Consider the following 15,002-nt stretch of genomic DNA (forward strand, 5'->3'; position numbering starts at 1 on the left):
ATTCACTATAAATAAGTGTGATATATTTGGGTTAGAAAAATATTGGAGGAGGGAAAATAATTGTCTCCCTCCATATAAAAAATGACATCAATTAAAAATGTCAGAATAACTAATCAAATATGTTTTTTTTATCCTCACATTTATTTTATCTAATTTCCCTCCTCCTATTTTTATCCAATCCAAATATTCTCACATTTATTATTGTCACTATAAATAACATACACGACACTTTTAGTTGTCATTATAAATGATTTTAACTGACATATAAATTTGTCATTATTACTATAATAACAAGGCATCTATAAATGTATTTAAATATGAGTTTTCCTGACATTTAAAATTGTCATTATCTGAATTATTAGTAATACGTATAAAGTTGTCATTGACATCTTATAATGACATTAAAAAATGTCAGTAAGTTTAAGACGACATTGGAATAAATGACATTTGTTGGAGGTGTCACTAAAACTTAAATGTCACTAAATATTGAATATAATGATATTTATGAATGTCCCCATAAGCATTTTTTCTTGTAGTGTGTTTACCCCCACATTATTCTGGCTTAGTTTTTTTCCGGCTTTTTGTATTTCAAACACCATTCGATGAAGTAATTTTGCAAAGATAAGATAATTTAAAAATAGCATACAAATTCACGCTCACCGATCCACACATATACATAATAAAGTCAAAAATTAAAAAAACAATAAATTTGTTTTAATTTAAGATAATGATTAAAAGAACGAATCAACTGAAAATTCGAATCACAGCATTAATTCCTGAAATTTTATCAACATCTCCAAATGAATCTATCATATTGAGCTTATTTTCACACGTTAAAAGTTTGTCGTGTCGATTAAGGATGAACTCGTCCAATCTTTTAATTCTCACTTAAAATTTGTATATTTGGGCTAATTTGTATCATGAAAAGTTTGTAATTGTCATAAACTTATTACTGAACAAATTGTAGCTGTCGTGTATTTGTTAGAAGTTTCAGCTCATTAGAGTTTGTGAATCGAGCTTAACTGAGTTGTACAAGTGTTATACTAATTAAATCTTTTAGTGGAATACTTATGAAAGCGGATGAAGTGTTGTAAATATGTGTCTTTTTTTTGTAACGATCATGAGTCATTAGGCTGAACCAACATGGGCCCCGGCCTATACCCATGCACCACTACTGGTCATTGGTGGTTAGAATGGTCCAGCTCATGCACAATCACTCATAAAATATCTAGATCGGCGACGGTTGGTGGACAACTGCCGATATTGGTGACTCGCACAAAACCGGTCGCTGCAATAGCGATAGTTGACGATAAACCGTGGCTAAAAAAACGACGTTTTTATTAAACCGTCGCTTCGTTTGATTAGCGACGGTATTATTAAAAACTGTCGCACAAAAATGCGACGGTATAGTCACACTGTCGCAATATTAGCGACAATTTATTAAAAACTACCGCTATAATAGCGACGGTTGCAAATAAACCGTGGCTAAAAAAGCGACGATATTCATTAAACCATCGCTTATTTTGGGAACGACGGTTGTTTTAAAAACCGTCGCGTAAAATTGAGACGGTTTGTTTACATCGTCGCAATATTAGCGACAGTTTATTAAAACTGTCGCCACAATGGCTACAGTTGATGATAAACAGTGGTTAAAAAAGCGACGGTTAAAGGAAAACCGTCGCTCTTATAGCGACGGATTGAACAAAACCGTCGCTAATCCATCCGTTTTTTTGTAACGTTACCCCTTGGGACCGACCAAGTATACTGGATGATGACCCTTGCACTATTTTCCCTGTAGATAATGATGTCTCCCACAGAAGAAATGGGGCATTCATGGCTTTTTAGCCACTCTTTTCCTCATTATAAGAACCCCTTTTGCCCATCGTTTCTAACTCAACAAACATCAATTAATTTCACGCCATTTCCCCCTCTCTCTGCATCATGTTTTTTCATGCAAACATATATATAAAAAAATAGACCTAAATAAATATTATTTCATACTACCACTCTTTACTTTCTTGTTAGTTATGATTTGGTGCATTAATTTTGAAGAAATGGGAAGTAGTACTCCATCTTCATCGGATTTGAGAAGATCCAAGAAAAGATTGTCAAGTAGAAGATTGGGAAGATCTCTCAAGGAACAAAGAGGGAGGCTCTACATTATAAGAAGGTGTGTGGTGATGCTTATTTGCTGGCACGACTGACCGTGCCTGCGTCGAAGATTCTATGCTACACTGGGTGGCTAATTGCCCCTCGGATCTTTAGAATTTTGTTCTTTCTTTGTATATTTAATTATTTAACTAGCTATATATAATATTAATCTATATATATATATACTTATATGTATAAAAATAACTTGAGAGAAAAGGGTTTTTCTCTCAATAATGTCATTTTTAAATAGTAATGATTTCCTATTTGCAATCATTTTTTAAGGTGTGTTACTAACCAAGTGAAGAACTCAATTACAATCGAAATGAATCAACCGTTGGTGAAGAAAATTAAGTGGACGAGAGCCATTTTCAAATGATGAAAATACAATAAAAAAAATATACTAAGTTTTATTAGATATAATAAATCAAGTTTCCTTTTTTTTTTCTTCCTGAAATTGCTGAAATAATTTATTGGGAAGTTACCTTTTTACAGAAAAGCCGGTCGAAAAAATAAGCTCCCTAGGAAAGAACATTAGTACTGCGTGTGAAAACTTACCCAAAGAATCGTCAACCAAAAGAACTATACAATTCCTCATTTTCACATTATTTGGTACATATAATTCGTATATAATTAGAATTAAATAAGAAAATTTTGATCGTGAGTAATCACAGATTTTTCTATTTTTTTATAGTTAAAATACATATTTTCTATTGTACTTGAGAGGGGGCAGATTCTAAAATTGGATATGTAAATTAGCTTACTAGACTTTTGGTTTGAAAGTAATAAATTTTTTAATTTCTCATCTCCTCTAATTTTTGCTGGAGTTCACAATTATTTCAACAATGTTTTCGTCGTGTCAGATATGTCTGGTGTCATGTTAGTATTTTAACGAAAATCGAACTAAACATAAAAATATTTTATATCATTAAATCAGGTTTCAAATAATTAGATCATCAAAACTCCATATAAATCAATTTACAGGACTCTATGAATGTATATATTAATTTAGAGTGGATCTCATGTGAGACCGTCTCACAGATCATAATCTGTGAGACGGGTCAATCCTATCCATATTCACAATAAAAAGTAATACTCTTAGCATAAAAAATAATAATCTTTCATGGGTGACCCAAATAAGAGACTTGTCTCACAAATATGACCCGTGAGACTGTCTCACACAAATTTTTGCCATTAATCTATCACACATCGCCACATATTTCGTGGTAAGAACTGTTAAACGATAATTTTAAATATCAGAATTAAAAAGGACAAGACAAAGATCCTTATAATTAAAGATATCAATCTATCATTGTCAAAATTAAACACACACACACACATATATAAATATAAACCCTGAAATCAAGCCCCTTTGGAGTTTCTTCATACATTATTCATATTGTTGGCCTAATCCGTATTTTTTAAATTGTCAATATATTTAAAAATAGATTATTATTTACATAAAGATCCATACAAAAAAAGAATATATATTTAGATAATTTATAATCAATAAAAAAATTCACATGTGTAGTACTAATTTATAGGTTGTAAATTTATTTTATAATGATAATCTAATTCGAAATATGCGATATAATAACTAGGAATTTTAATTTTAAAACTTTACTAATTTTTAGATACTCGTTTGATCAATATATATTTTCAATTGGTGACACATGAATCATATCATGGTACAATCAAAATAGAACAGTGTCCAACCCTATAATTAGCACAATTGTTGCCTAACTCTTGTGAAAATGCGTTTGTCTAACTGTATAGATGCTAAGGAGAGCAGTGGAAAATTTCATGAACTTCCAACAATTCAGCCACGAATTGATGTATCAGTAGCAAATACATGTGACCCTTTACTTAATTTTGTACTTTTTGCTAGCTCACACTATGAATTATAACTAGTTAGCCAAATTCTAAAAGCTAGGGCGAAATGGAGGCTTAGTTGGGTCAGAAAAAGTCAAGAAGTTTGAGATGAGTGACTTTTGTGATTTTCCGTGCGTCAAGCTGCTGACGTTATATTATATCATTTAGTTGGTTAGATGTCGTAAAATAGGGACACTAAATCTTAACGAGTAAGAGTATTTTCTGCTGGCTACAATACCAAAAACAAGAAAATGATAAACATAATATCTGAGGTGATATGAGACAAGATCAACAATAAGCTGGTACACCACTCTCCAGATCCTCGGGCTTAACAACTCGACCAATTGAACCCAAGTAGGTGTAACTCCTCATGGACGCACATCCACCGTCGCTTAGGGTACATAGAGCTCTGCATTGTCATAAATATAAAGAAATAAAGTTGTTAATGGGAAAACATCTAATTTTTGGTTTAACGATAAACAACTGATCTTAACATATTAATTTGTGGTATTGATAACACATGCAAAATTTATAAATTACATATTAACTCATTTATGTTAGATTTAGTTAAAATTTATTCCAATGTGTTAGGTGAAATATTTTTCCGTCCTAGGAAATCGATCGACACGGTAATTATTGTGCAACAACACAATTTAAAATATTAAAATTACATATTAATTATTATCAACTGTAATTTTTAGTAAAATGTCAAAAACTCGGTCATATAATTGTTTGGGGTATACTTTCTTAGGGTATAAATTTAATATTATTCAATATATACTACCTAAGACATGCAGCTACCCTCCAAATTTGAATCGGAAAAAAAATATTTGCAATTGGACCCTGGGGGACAACCTTTTCAATTTAGCCCCTATGGAGTGACAAATCTAGTGAGTGATGGTGTAGGGGGGCCCCTAAACTTATCACGAGCAGTGTACACGTGTTAGTATGATTGGTGAGCAGAATCCAGCTTTCATTCGCTACCTACTTGTTTTGGGATCGATAGGACGCATCACTAGCACACACACGTTTTTACGTGCGATTAAACATGGTCCTCACATGTTTAAAACATTATTTGTTTTGGTCGTATATATATATATATTCACTGAGAATGTGAATCATCGTAATATAGATCTGATGATCATCATTGTTCTATAATTTTTTTTTTTATATTGGATCAAATATAAACGGTAAATTTGAGTCGAATGTTGTCGTTTTGGACGTGCATGCACTGAAGATATTATCCACCATTGCATTACATTAAATTTGTTTTGTATGTGCCACAAATTCAATTGGATATAATCCCCGTATAGTTTTGGTCCCACTTTCACTTTCATTGGGACTATAAAACATGCATGACCTAAACTGAGTTAACTCTCCAAGTTCCTTTTGAATGAGTTGGGTTACTCTTTTAGCATCTTAGCTTGGAGGTCTTGAGTTTAAGTTTTGGGGAAGACGAAAGAAACTACTTTTCAGATGTGATATATTCTATGAGTGACGATGCATGGGCTACGACTCATGTTGGACCATCTTAACGACCCATGATAAATAGTACGTAGTGCATGGGTATGGGTTGAGGCTCATGTTGGTTCAGCCTAATGATCTATGATCGCTACAAGTTTACTGTTTTGTTGGAATATTTTATGTTCGCAATCTTGATTTTGATGTTAATAAAACTTGTTATTTTATTTCTTACGTACGTATTTACTCATGTGTGAAGTTGCAAACACAAGAAGGAAACTGAAACTGAATTTCTGACGAGCTTTGGTGTTTTGATGATATCTCTAAGCTGGATGATTCAGATGAAAATCCGCCAACTTGACTAATTAGAAAACAAAATTTGGAACAAATAGTATTTCATGTTAGTGGAGCAAAATCGGATGTTATTTAGGTTTAACTGGTCACTGAATTACCAAACTGATTGTACGAGCAGTTGCGGTATTTTTTTGTCATATCTCTCAGCTCGGTTATTAGAATGAAGCGATTCAGTATGCTTAAAAAGATAAGACGATGATCTACAAATCATTTTCAGAAATCAAAGTGTGAATCGAATCTCAATATGCTGATAAATGATAATGAAACTACTGGTTCTGCACAAACTGAAATCAGTAAGGCTGATTTCAGTAGAAAATCTGAAACTGAACCAATACAGCAGCTGACCAATTGAACTGAAATCAGTAATTCAATGTTTGTTTTCCACCGATCTTTAACATATATAAATGATATTTTTGGTGGCACAAAAAATAGCTAACTCACTCTAAAATGTTAAAATAACTTTTATACACAAGCCTCCTTTTGAAGCGCTGCATTCATACATATTTAAACCTCTGGACCGTTCACACAAACATTATGTAATAAATTTTTTTTAGTATTTATACAACCTCAACCATCATGTGTCAGCTGCAAAAGGACGCTGGAGATTATATTAAAAATAGCAACATTTTAAAATAATTTTTATAATATATTTTTTTTATTGTGGTGGTATGATAATTTTAAAATTAAAAAATATAGATAAATATAAATAAATACTTTTATTAAGATATATATTAGTTCAATATAAATTTAAAATATACTCAAATAATTTTTTACGATATTTTTAAAATAAAATAAAATGAAGTATTTTTGTAATTTTATAAGGGTATTTTTGGTTTATAAAAATTACACGACGACTCCAAAAATAATTATATTTTAAAATTATGTGATTGAAAAATCAGGCGTAAAACCTCTTGCGAATGTGGTAAATAATGCCCCTGATTTTTGAAAATACAGGGTTTCAAAAGACTTTAAATTTTATATAAGGTGTTTTATGTTTTCAAAATATTTCATAGAGGTAACAAATATAATTTTCCCATATATATTTTAATAATCAATATTTAAAAAAAAAAGTTTCAATTTTTTTTTCAACACTAAGATATCATTTAACATTAAGGCAAAAACTTGTGTGAGACGGTCTCACGGGTCGTATTTGTGAGACGGATCTCTTATTGGGTCATCCACGAAAAAGTATTACTTTTTATGCTAAGAGTATTACTTTTTATTGTGAATATGGGTAGGGTTGACCCGTCTCACAGATTAAGATCCGTGAGACGGTCTCACATGAGACTCACTCTAACATTAATTATTAGTTACAGGGAATGTTTCTGAATTTAAAAACGTAAATAATTTACATGTAAAATGAATGCATTGCATGCTCACTTTTTTTTCGTATTGGCCCCTCGACTAACTCCATAAGGATTTATCCCTTCAGAAAAGAATAGCATAATAAACAAGCTTATACCAATCGATCGGTTCTGTTACCCGATCGATCCAGCCAAGTTTTATAAAACCACATAAACCGATTTTTTTTTCCGCTGGTGAATCAAATCAAATCGAATTTTCATCAAAATAGAATTAACATTCCGATCTGAATTAAAAATAACTTTTTTCGATCCATAACCATATAAATCGAAATTTTAGCAAAATTTGATTATCGGTCTGCATGGAGGAAAATAAATTGAATTTAACGCTGTCGAATAAAAATTAAAAAAACAAAAAACAAAATAAACACGTTGCACCTAATTCACTACTCTCGCTAACTCGAATCGAATCGAATCGAATCAACTGAAGTAACCTATTTTTTAACATTTTAATTTAATCGAATCTCTTTGAATTAACCAAATTTTGCTTAACCCTAAGCCTCAGTATAAGTTAAAGTCTTTTTAATTTGTCTAATTATAAAGCCTGTTAAAACCAGACAATCTAATCAAGACTTTAAAAAATGGGATTTAATTTGGGTAAAAAAACTAGAAAAACAATGAACAAGGATGATCTACAATGAGTTGGGCCTCGTGAACTTGTTTAAAAATGACGTAAATTTAACCAGCTATGAAAATTTCGCACTGTTTTTGCACGAATTTTAAAAAATTTCCACACAGACGATGTGGGGGCCCGTGCTCCTGATTAATATTTAATGACCAAACAACCAGGATTTATTAATGTAAACAGCGAAAGCGATTAAAATTTTCTCATTTTGGGCCTACAGAAATTTCGGCATGACCTATTCGTAAATAGGACATCCCAAAAATATCAAAATATCACAACAACATTTATATACTCGAAATAAAGTCATAACATCAATTCACAAACCTATAGCCGCACTGGCCAGGACTAAACACATGTAGAGCCGGCAAGGCTCGATCACACAACTATCAATTCAAAACATCGTAAAAATAACAGTACAGCTACACGGGGCATCTCCCCGGTAAATGTATGACTCCATAATATAATATATATATATCTGGGAACTCTCAACCACGACTCGACGACTGGGCACCACTACCTGACGCTCCACCAGACGCGTCAAATCCTCCTGAATAACCTGCTATGGCATCAAAAACAACCACAGCATAAAAAGAAACGAGGGGTCGGGCCCCAGTACGACGAACCAGTAATATTACGACAAATATAACTGACATGAAATAAAATCAAGTACAATGTGATGCAATGCAATGTAATGCAATGCGTGAAAGGCAACAACAAAATAATGGATACCAAAGCGGAGTCCAAATGAAACGCATCAGCAACAGTAACAGTGGCCACCCGTGCCAGGACTGCAGCAACGTAATAACATGCCGCCGCTCATCCATGCACGTAGCATCGAGGGTACGGGTGCGACCCGCTCAGTCCTCATGCAAGTCATCAGGAGTGCTAATCCTACCCACCCACTCCATCGATGACGCTACAACTCGATAGATCAGTAACAATAGCAATCAACGGAGTCAAGGCTCGAAATGCTATGCACTAATGAGATCAACTCAAATAAATGCGTGAATGCAATCACGTTATTCACAAAAGCACATAAAGCACGCCACAACTCATACATAATACTTAACGTCATTTCACATCACTATAGACGTCATAATAAAACAGTTCATGCGTACCTCAACTGAACCCTTAATTTACCACTGAATTTCTTAAGGATTTCTCGAATAATCCAATCCTGTGGCAAATAATACATTTCATATCAACTCCCATTTAATTTTTCCAATATTCACTAATTTAGCCTAAAATTCCAAAAATCATAATTTAGGCTTTAATATTTCTAAAATTAATATGCGACAATTCTATAGCATCCAAACCTCTAATTATTGAACACTGAAATTCGAAAACCCAAATTTACAATTCTGAATTTTCGAAATTATTCCCAATTAAATTCTGAAATTTCGTTAATACCTCCAATTAGCTCCGATATATCACCTACAATCAATAACCCAATATATATTAATTGTTGGAACTCAAATTAATCAAAATACCCAAAATCCGAAACCCTAAAATCTGAATTTTACCTCTGAAATTTCGAATATTACTCAAAACATCATATTCAAGCTTCACCCAGCATAACCCGAGATTTCTCTCAACTTTTCCGGCGAAAACAGCGACGGTTCTCCGACGGGATTTTCGGGGCTCGCGATTTTCTTAGCAAAATGGATATCACTGGATAGCTCTTGGCGAGAGGATTCCAAATATATATTTACTTTAATTTTTTGGATAAGCGGAGCGGCCACAATCGACGGATGAAATTTTGAAAATGAAAAGAGAAAGGAAACGCAGCTTTCTGCCGATGGAGAGAGAAGAAGATGATTATCATTTCATTTTTCTTTTTTTTTTTAACTTAATCACATTGGGCCGGGCTTGGGGTTCATTTGGGCTTTGAGGGAAATGGGCTCTCACATTCTCCCCTACTAATAAAAGATTTCGTCCTCGAAATCTAGCATACACAATAGTTATACAAAAGTGGTTTACAAACATTTACCACTGATAGTACATAGGGAAATCAGAATACATGGAATAATTTATTACATTTTCAAACAAATGAGGCCATTCCTGACGCATCTTAGCCTCTAATTCCCATGTAGCTTCTTCTCTCCCATGTCTACTCCACTGCACCATAACAAGTGGAATCGTCTTATTCCTCAGTTGCTTCTCTTTGCGATCAAGGATTTGCACTGGATGTTCAACATAGCTAAGGGAACTATCCAACTCCACCTCATCAGTCCTCAAGACATGAGAAGGATCTGGCTCATACTTTCGTAACATAGATACATGAAACACATCATGTATCGCAGACAAACTCTGCGGTAAGTCCAAACGATAAGCCAAAGTGCCAATCCTCTCAACAATCGCATATGGACCAATATAACGCGGAGCTAGTTTCCCTTTGCGCCCAAATCTCATAGTACCACGAAACGGTGATACTTTCAAGAAAACCTGATCGCCAACCTGAAATTCTAAAGGCCTACGCCTTTTATTAGCATAACTGGCTTGACGATCCTGAGCTGCTTTCATTCTTTTCCTGATCATTTCAACCTTCTCTTTCATTTCTTGAATAAATTCTGGCATTGACATTTGTCTTTCTCCTACATCTTCCCAGCATATCGGAGATCTACACTTTCTACCGTACAAAGCTTCAAATGGTGCCATTCCGATGGTTGCTTGGAAGCTGTTATTGTAAGAGAACTCAACAAGTGACAATGATTCCTGCCAACCACCCCTGAAATCCATCACGACTGCTCGCAACATATCCTCGAGTGTCTGAATGGTCCTTTCAGACTGACCATCTGTCTGTGGGTGATATGCAGTACTCATCGCCAGCTTTGAACCCAATGCTGATTGCAAACTACCCCAAAACTTCGAAGCAAACCTGGGATCACGATCTGATACTATGGTTACGGGCACACCATGCAATCTCACCACATGATCGATGTACATTTTCGCCATTTTCTTATAAGTACAAGTACGATCATAAGGAATAAAGTGGGCTGATTTAGACAATCTATCAACAATCACCCAAATCGCATCACAACCACGATTAGAACGAGGTAGGTGTGTCACAAAATCCATAGCAATGTGCTCCCAATTCCACTGTGGTACTTCAAGACTATGTAACATACCACCAGGTCTCATTCTCTCAGCTTTAACCTGTTGGCACGTCAAACATCTAGCCACAAAATCAGAAATCTCTTTTTTTCATACCTTCCCACCAGTAATGAGATTTCAAGATATGATACATCTTTCTCATTCCAGGATGAACACTGTGTCGACTACAATGAGCTTCACGAAGTATAGATTCTTTCAAATCTATCAAATTCGGAACCACAAGTCTACCTTGATAGCGCAGACATCCATCTGAAGCAACACTGAACTTTTCTGATTGACCTGTCTGAGTCAATTCTTTCAATCTATGAACATGCGGATCAGTTCTCTGTGCTGCTTTGATTTTTGAAACAATTTGTGGTTCAACTTGTATAGATGAAACTATAAAGTAGTCGCCCTTAGACTGATAAGTCCATCCTGAAGTTCCCAAATGCTCATGAATCTTTGAAATAGTCAAAGATGTCAACATTTTAGGCTGAACCTTTCTGCTCAGAGCATCTGCAACTTGATTCATTCGCCCTGGTTGGTACTGAATCTCACAATCAAAGTCTTTAAGTAATTCCAACCATCGACGCTGTCTCATGTTCAAGTCAGACTGTGTAAAAAGATACTTCAGACTCTTGTGATCAGAATAAATCACAAACTGTTCTCCGTACAGATAATGACGCCATATCTTCAATGCAAACACAATGGCAGCTAACTCCAAATCATGAACTGGATATCGAGTCTCATGTGACTTCAATTGACGAGAAGCATACGCAATCACTCGCCCATTTTGCATCAAAACACAACCCAGTCCATTTAAAGAAGCATCTGTACAGACAACAAATCCACCCGAGCCTGAAGGCAAAGCTAGCACTGGAGATGTGGTCAACTTTTCTTTTAAAGTCCGAAAACTAGACTCACATTCTGCAGTCCATACAAAACGTCGATCTTTCTGTGTCAACTGGGTCATAGGTCTAGCTATTCTAGAAAATCCTTCAATGAGACGCCTATAGTACCCAGCTAATCCCAAAAAGCTTCGAATCTCAGACACATTGGTTGGTTTAGGCCAATTGATAACAGCTTCAACTTTATTAGGATCAACAGATACTCCTTGTGCAGATATAACATGGCCTAAAAATAAAACTCTGTCCAACCAGAACTCACACTTAGAAAATTTGGCATACAATTGCGCTTCTCTGAGTGTTTGGAGAACTAATTTCAAATGTTCTTTGTGCTCTGTTTTTGACTTAGAATAAATCAAGATGTCATCAATGAAAACGATAACAAATTTATCTATGAATTCCCGGAATACACGATTCATTAAATCCATAAAAACCGCTGGAGCATTAGTCAAACCAAACGGCACGACTAGGAATTCATAGTGTCCATAACGTGTCCGAAATGCTGTTTTAGGAACATCTTCCTCTCGGACTCTGAGCTGATGGTATCCGGAACGAAGATCAATCTTGGAATACACAGAAGTACCCTGCAACTGATCAAACAAGTCGTCAATACGCGGCAGAGGATACTTATTCTTCACAGTAGCCCGGTTCAACTGCCGATAATCGACGCACATTCTCATCGTTCCGTCTTTCTTCTTTACAAACAATACTGGAGCTCCCCAAGGTGACATACTGGGTCTGATATAGCCTTTTTCCAGTAAATCCTGTAACTGTTCCTTGAGTTCTTTCAACTCTGTTGGAGCTAAACGATATGGTGCTCTAGAAATAGGATTTGTCCCTGGCATTAATTCAATGCTAAGATCTATTTCCCTTTGAGGCGGAAAACCTGGAATCTCATCAGGAAATACATCTGGAAAATCCTTGACAACGGGAATGTCTGAAACTTTCAATCGTTCTTCCCGTGTTGCATCAAGAGCATAGATCAAAAATCCTTCATTGCCGATTGACAACAACCTGAACATTTCCATTGCAGATACTAATGGAATTCGAGACTGTGAATCATAACCATAAAAATTCCATTTGCTGCCATAATACGGTCTAAATCTGACAACTCCATGGAAACAATCCACAGTAGCTCGATAATTCGTCAATATATCCATACCGAGGATACATTCGAAATCAGACATAGCTAATTTGATTAGATTAGTTATCATAATATTATCCTCAAATCTAATCACACAGTTCAAAACTATCTCATGGGACATCAAGTATACACCGGCAGGAGTAGCAACTGACACAGTATCCAACAAAGGAATAGTAGCAATCTCATGCTCATCAACAAATGCGGCAGATAAAAATGAATGAGATGCTCCTGTGTCTATCAATATGCGTGCAGGATAGTCAAAAACATAACAAATACCTGCAATCACTCCTCCTGGTGCATCCTGAGCCTGGTCTTGAGTCAATGCATGGACTCTAGCCTGCTGTGGCACTGTAAATTGTTGCTGAGGAGGACCTCTAGGCGGTGGATAACCAGATTGCTGAAATGACTGTGCAGGAGCATGTGGCTGGAAAGCTGGTACTCGGGGAACTTGTCCAGACTGTTGTGGCTGAAATTGCTGTCTTTGTGCATTAGGACATACTCTGGCGAAATGTCCAACTTGACCACAAACGTAACAAGACCCCTGAACTCCTACACATTGGGAACTAAAATGTCGACCACCACATCGGTCACAATGCACAGTGCTAGACGACCCAACAGAACCTCCCCCTCGTGCACTGCCTGAACTGGAGGAGCTGGATTGAGACTTCTTCTTGAATTGCTTTCCTTTTGCCTTGTACCTCTGCTGTTTGGGTTGTTGGTATGACTGTACAGGCTGATATGGAGGTAAATCCACTGGCATTGACATACTACTCCCAGATCCCTGAGAAACAGATGATGGACCTGGCTGGGGATCTCCTCTAAGCAAACTTGCTTCAATTTTCTTCGCCTTTTCCACTGCTTGAATATACGTATTAGGCGATCCAGTCATCACCAACGTATGAACAGTCCGCTGCAACCCATGCAAAAAACGTGATAGTTTAGCCTGATCATTCCTGGCAACATGTGGAACATAGGGCAAAAGAGCAGAAAACTGTGAAGCATATTCCACCACTGATTTGTTGCCCTGTACCAACTGATTGAACTCTTCTTCTTTAGCAGCATAATATGATGGCGGTGCATATTCCTGGGTAAAGTGAGCACGAAAAGCATCCCAAGTAATACTTTCACCAGAGTCCTTCATTGCTTCTTCTGTGGCTTCCCACCAGAGTTGTGCTCGATCTTTAAGTTGGTAGATGGCAAGCTTCAATTTAATATCTTGGGAATACTCCAACAAATTAAATAGATGATTTATACTTTTCAGCCAGCTTGCTGCTTTTTCTCCGCTCTCGTTGCCAAAGAATTTTGAAGGACGTAGTTCTTGGAACTGAGAAATTATTAACTGCATTCCTCCAACTTTCTGTGTCAGCTGTTCCACTTCTTGCTCAATCGCTACCTGTCTAGCTCCAGGTCTTTCAAGTCGAGAAGGTTCTTGGTTAACTTCTTCTTCAACATTTTGAGCGACTTGTCCTCGAGGTCGACCACGTCTACCTCTAATGATATCTGCAAGTCCTCGAACATTTTGCGCCTCAGATTCTTGTGCTATTTCGTTTCCTTTTCTACCTCTTCCTCCAGGTGCCATTCTACAAGACACGAGGATTAAATCCACAGGCAGATAACAGGTAAAAGAAATTTATAGGCAATTTTTTTTTTTTTTTTTTTTTTTTTTTTTTTTTTTTTTTTGTTTGTTAAACTACATACCATGCCTAATCAGCTAGTCATTCTAATGCAGGTAAATTCAATCAAATCACACCAAATAATTCAAATAAGAGCAAATAGTCAAACACATGCACAATCATGTTATTTGTGTCTAGACTCAAGTGCCCTAAACTCTAATTCGAGCATATCCCAGTTACGCTCTGATACCAACTGTGGGGGCCCGTGCTCCTGATTAATATTTAATGACCAAACAACCAGGATTTATTAATGTAAACAGCGAAAGCGATTAAAATTTTCTCATTTTGGGCCTACAGAAATTTCGGCATGACCTATTCGTAAATAGGACATCCCAAAAATATCAAAATATCACAACAACATTTATA

The 15,002-nt window shown here is 35.6% G+C and overlaps 2 protein-coding genes across 2 annotated transcripts; one reads left to right on the forward strand and one right to left on the reverse strand.

The window, feature by feature from the left end:
* The first annotated feature begins 1,856 nt into the window (after positions 1 to 1,856).
* LOC140805270 (small polypeptide DEVIL 4-like) lies at positions 1,857 to 2,424 on the forward strand. Its single transcript, XM_073161524.1, has one exon. The coding sequence runs from the start codon at positions 2,028 to 2,030 to the stop codon at positions 2,202 to 2,204; it is 177 nt and encodes a 58-aa protein (XP_073017625.1). The 5' UTR covers positions 1,857 to 2,027; the 3' UTR covers positions 2,205 to 2,424.
* Positions 2,425 to 9,807: 7,383 nt separating this feature from the next.
* LOC140805643 (uncharacterized) lies at positions 9,808 to 14,542 on the reverse strand. Its single transcript, XM_073161902.1, has 6 exons — positions 12,706 to 14,542; positions 12,492 to 12,612; positions 11,699 to 12,062; positions 11,090 to 11,527; positions 10,700 to 10,977; positions 9,808 to 10,441 (listed from the first exon to the last, which is right to left on the reverse strand). Exons 1-6 carry the CDS (start codon positions 14,540 to 14,542, stop codon positions 9,808 to 9,810), a joined length of 3,672 nt encoding a protein of 1,223 aa, XP_073018003.1.
* Between the last annotated feature and the right edge of the window lie 460 nt (positions 14,543 to 15,002).

Source organism: Primulina eburnea, chromosome 11, assembly GCF_022965805.1.
Source record: "Primulina eburnea isolate SZY01 chromosome 11, ASM2296580v1, whole genome shotgun sequence".
Classification (NCBI taxonomy): domain Eukaryota; kingdom Viridiplantae; phylum Streptophyta; class Magnoliopsida; order Lamiales; family Gesneriaceae; genus Primulina; species Primulina eburnea.

Excerpts from the sequence above, each read along its gene's own strand:
- LOC140805270 (XM_073161524.1), top strand. The coding sequence starts at position 2,028 with ATGATTTGGTGCATTAATTTTGAAGAAATGGGAAGTAGTACTCCATCT.
- LOC140805643 (XM_073161902.1), bottom strand. The coding sequence starts at position 14,542 with ATGGCACCTGGAGGAAGAGGTAGAAAAGGAAACGAAATAGCACAAGAA. Across the intron at positions 12,063-12,491 it reads AAAGACGGAACGATGAGAAT|AGTTTTATTTTTAGGCCATG; the intron begins GTGCGTCGATTA and ends CTGGTTGGACAG. Across the intron at positions 10,442-10,699 it reads GTATCAGATCGTGATCCCAG|ATCTCCGATATGCTGGGAAG; the intron begins GTTTGCTTCGAA and ends TAGAAAGTGTAG.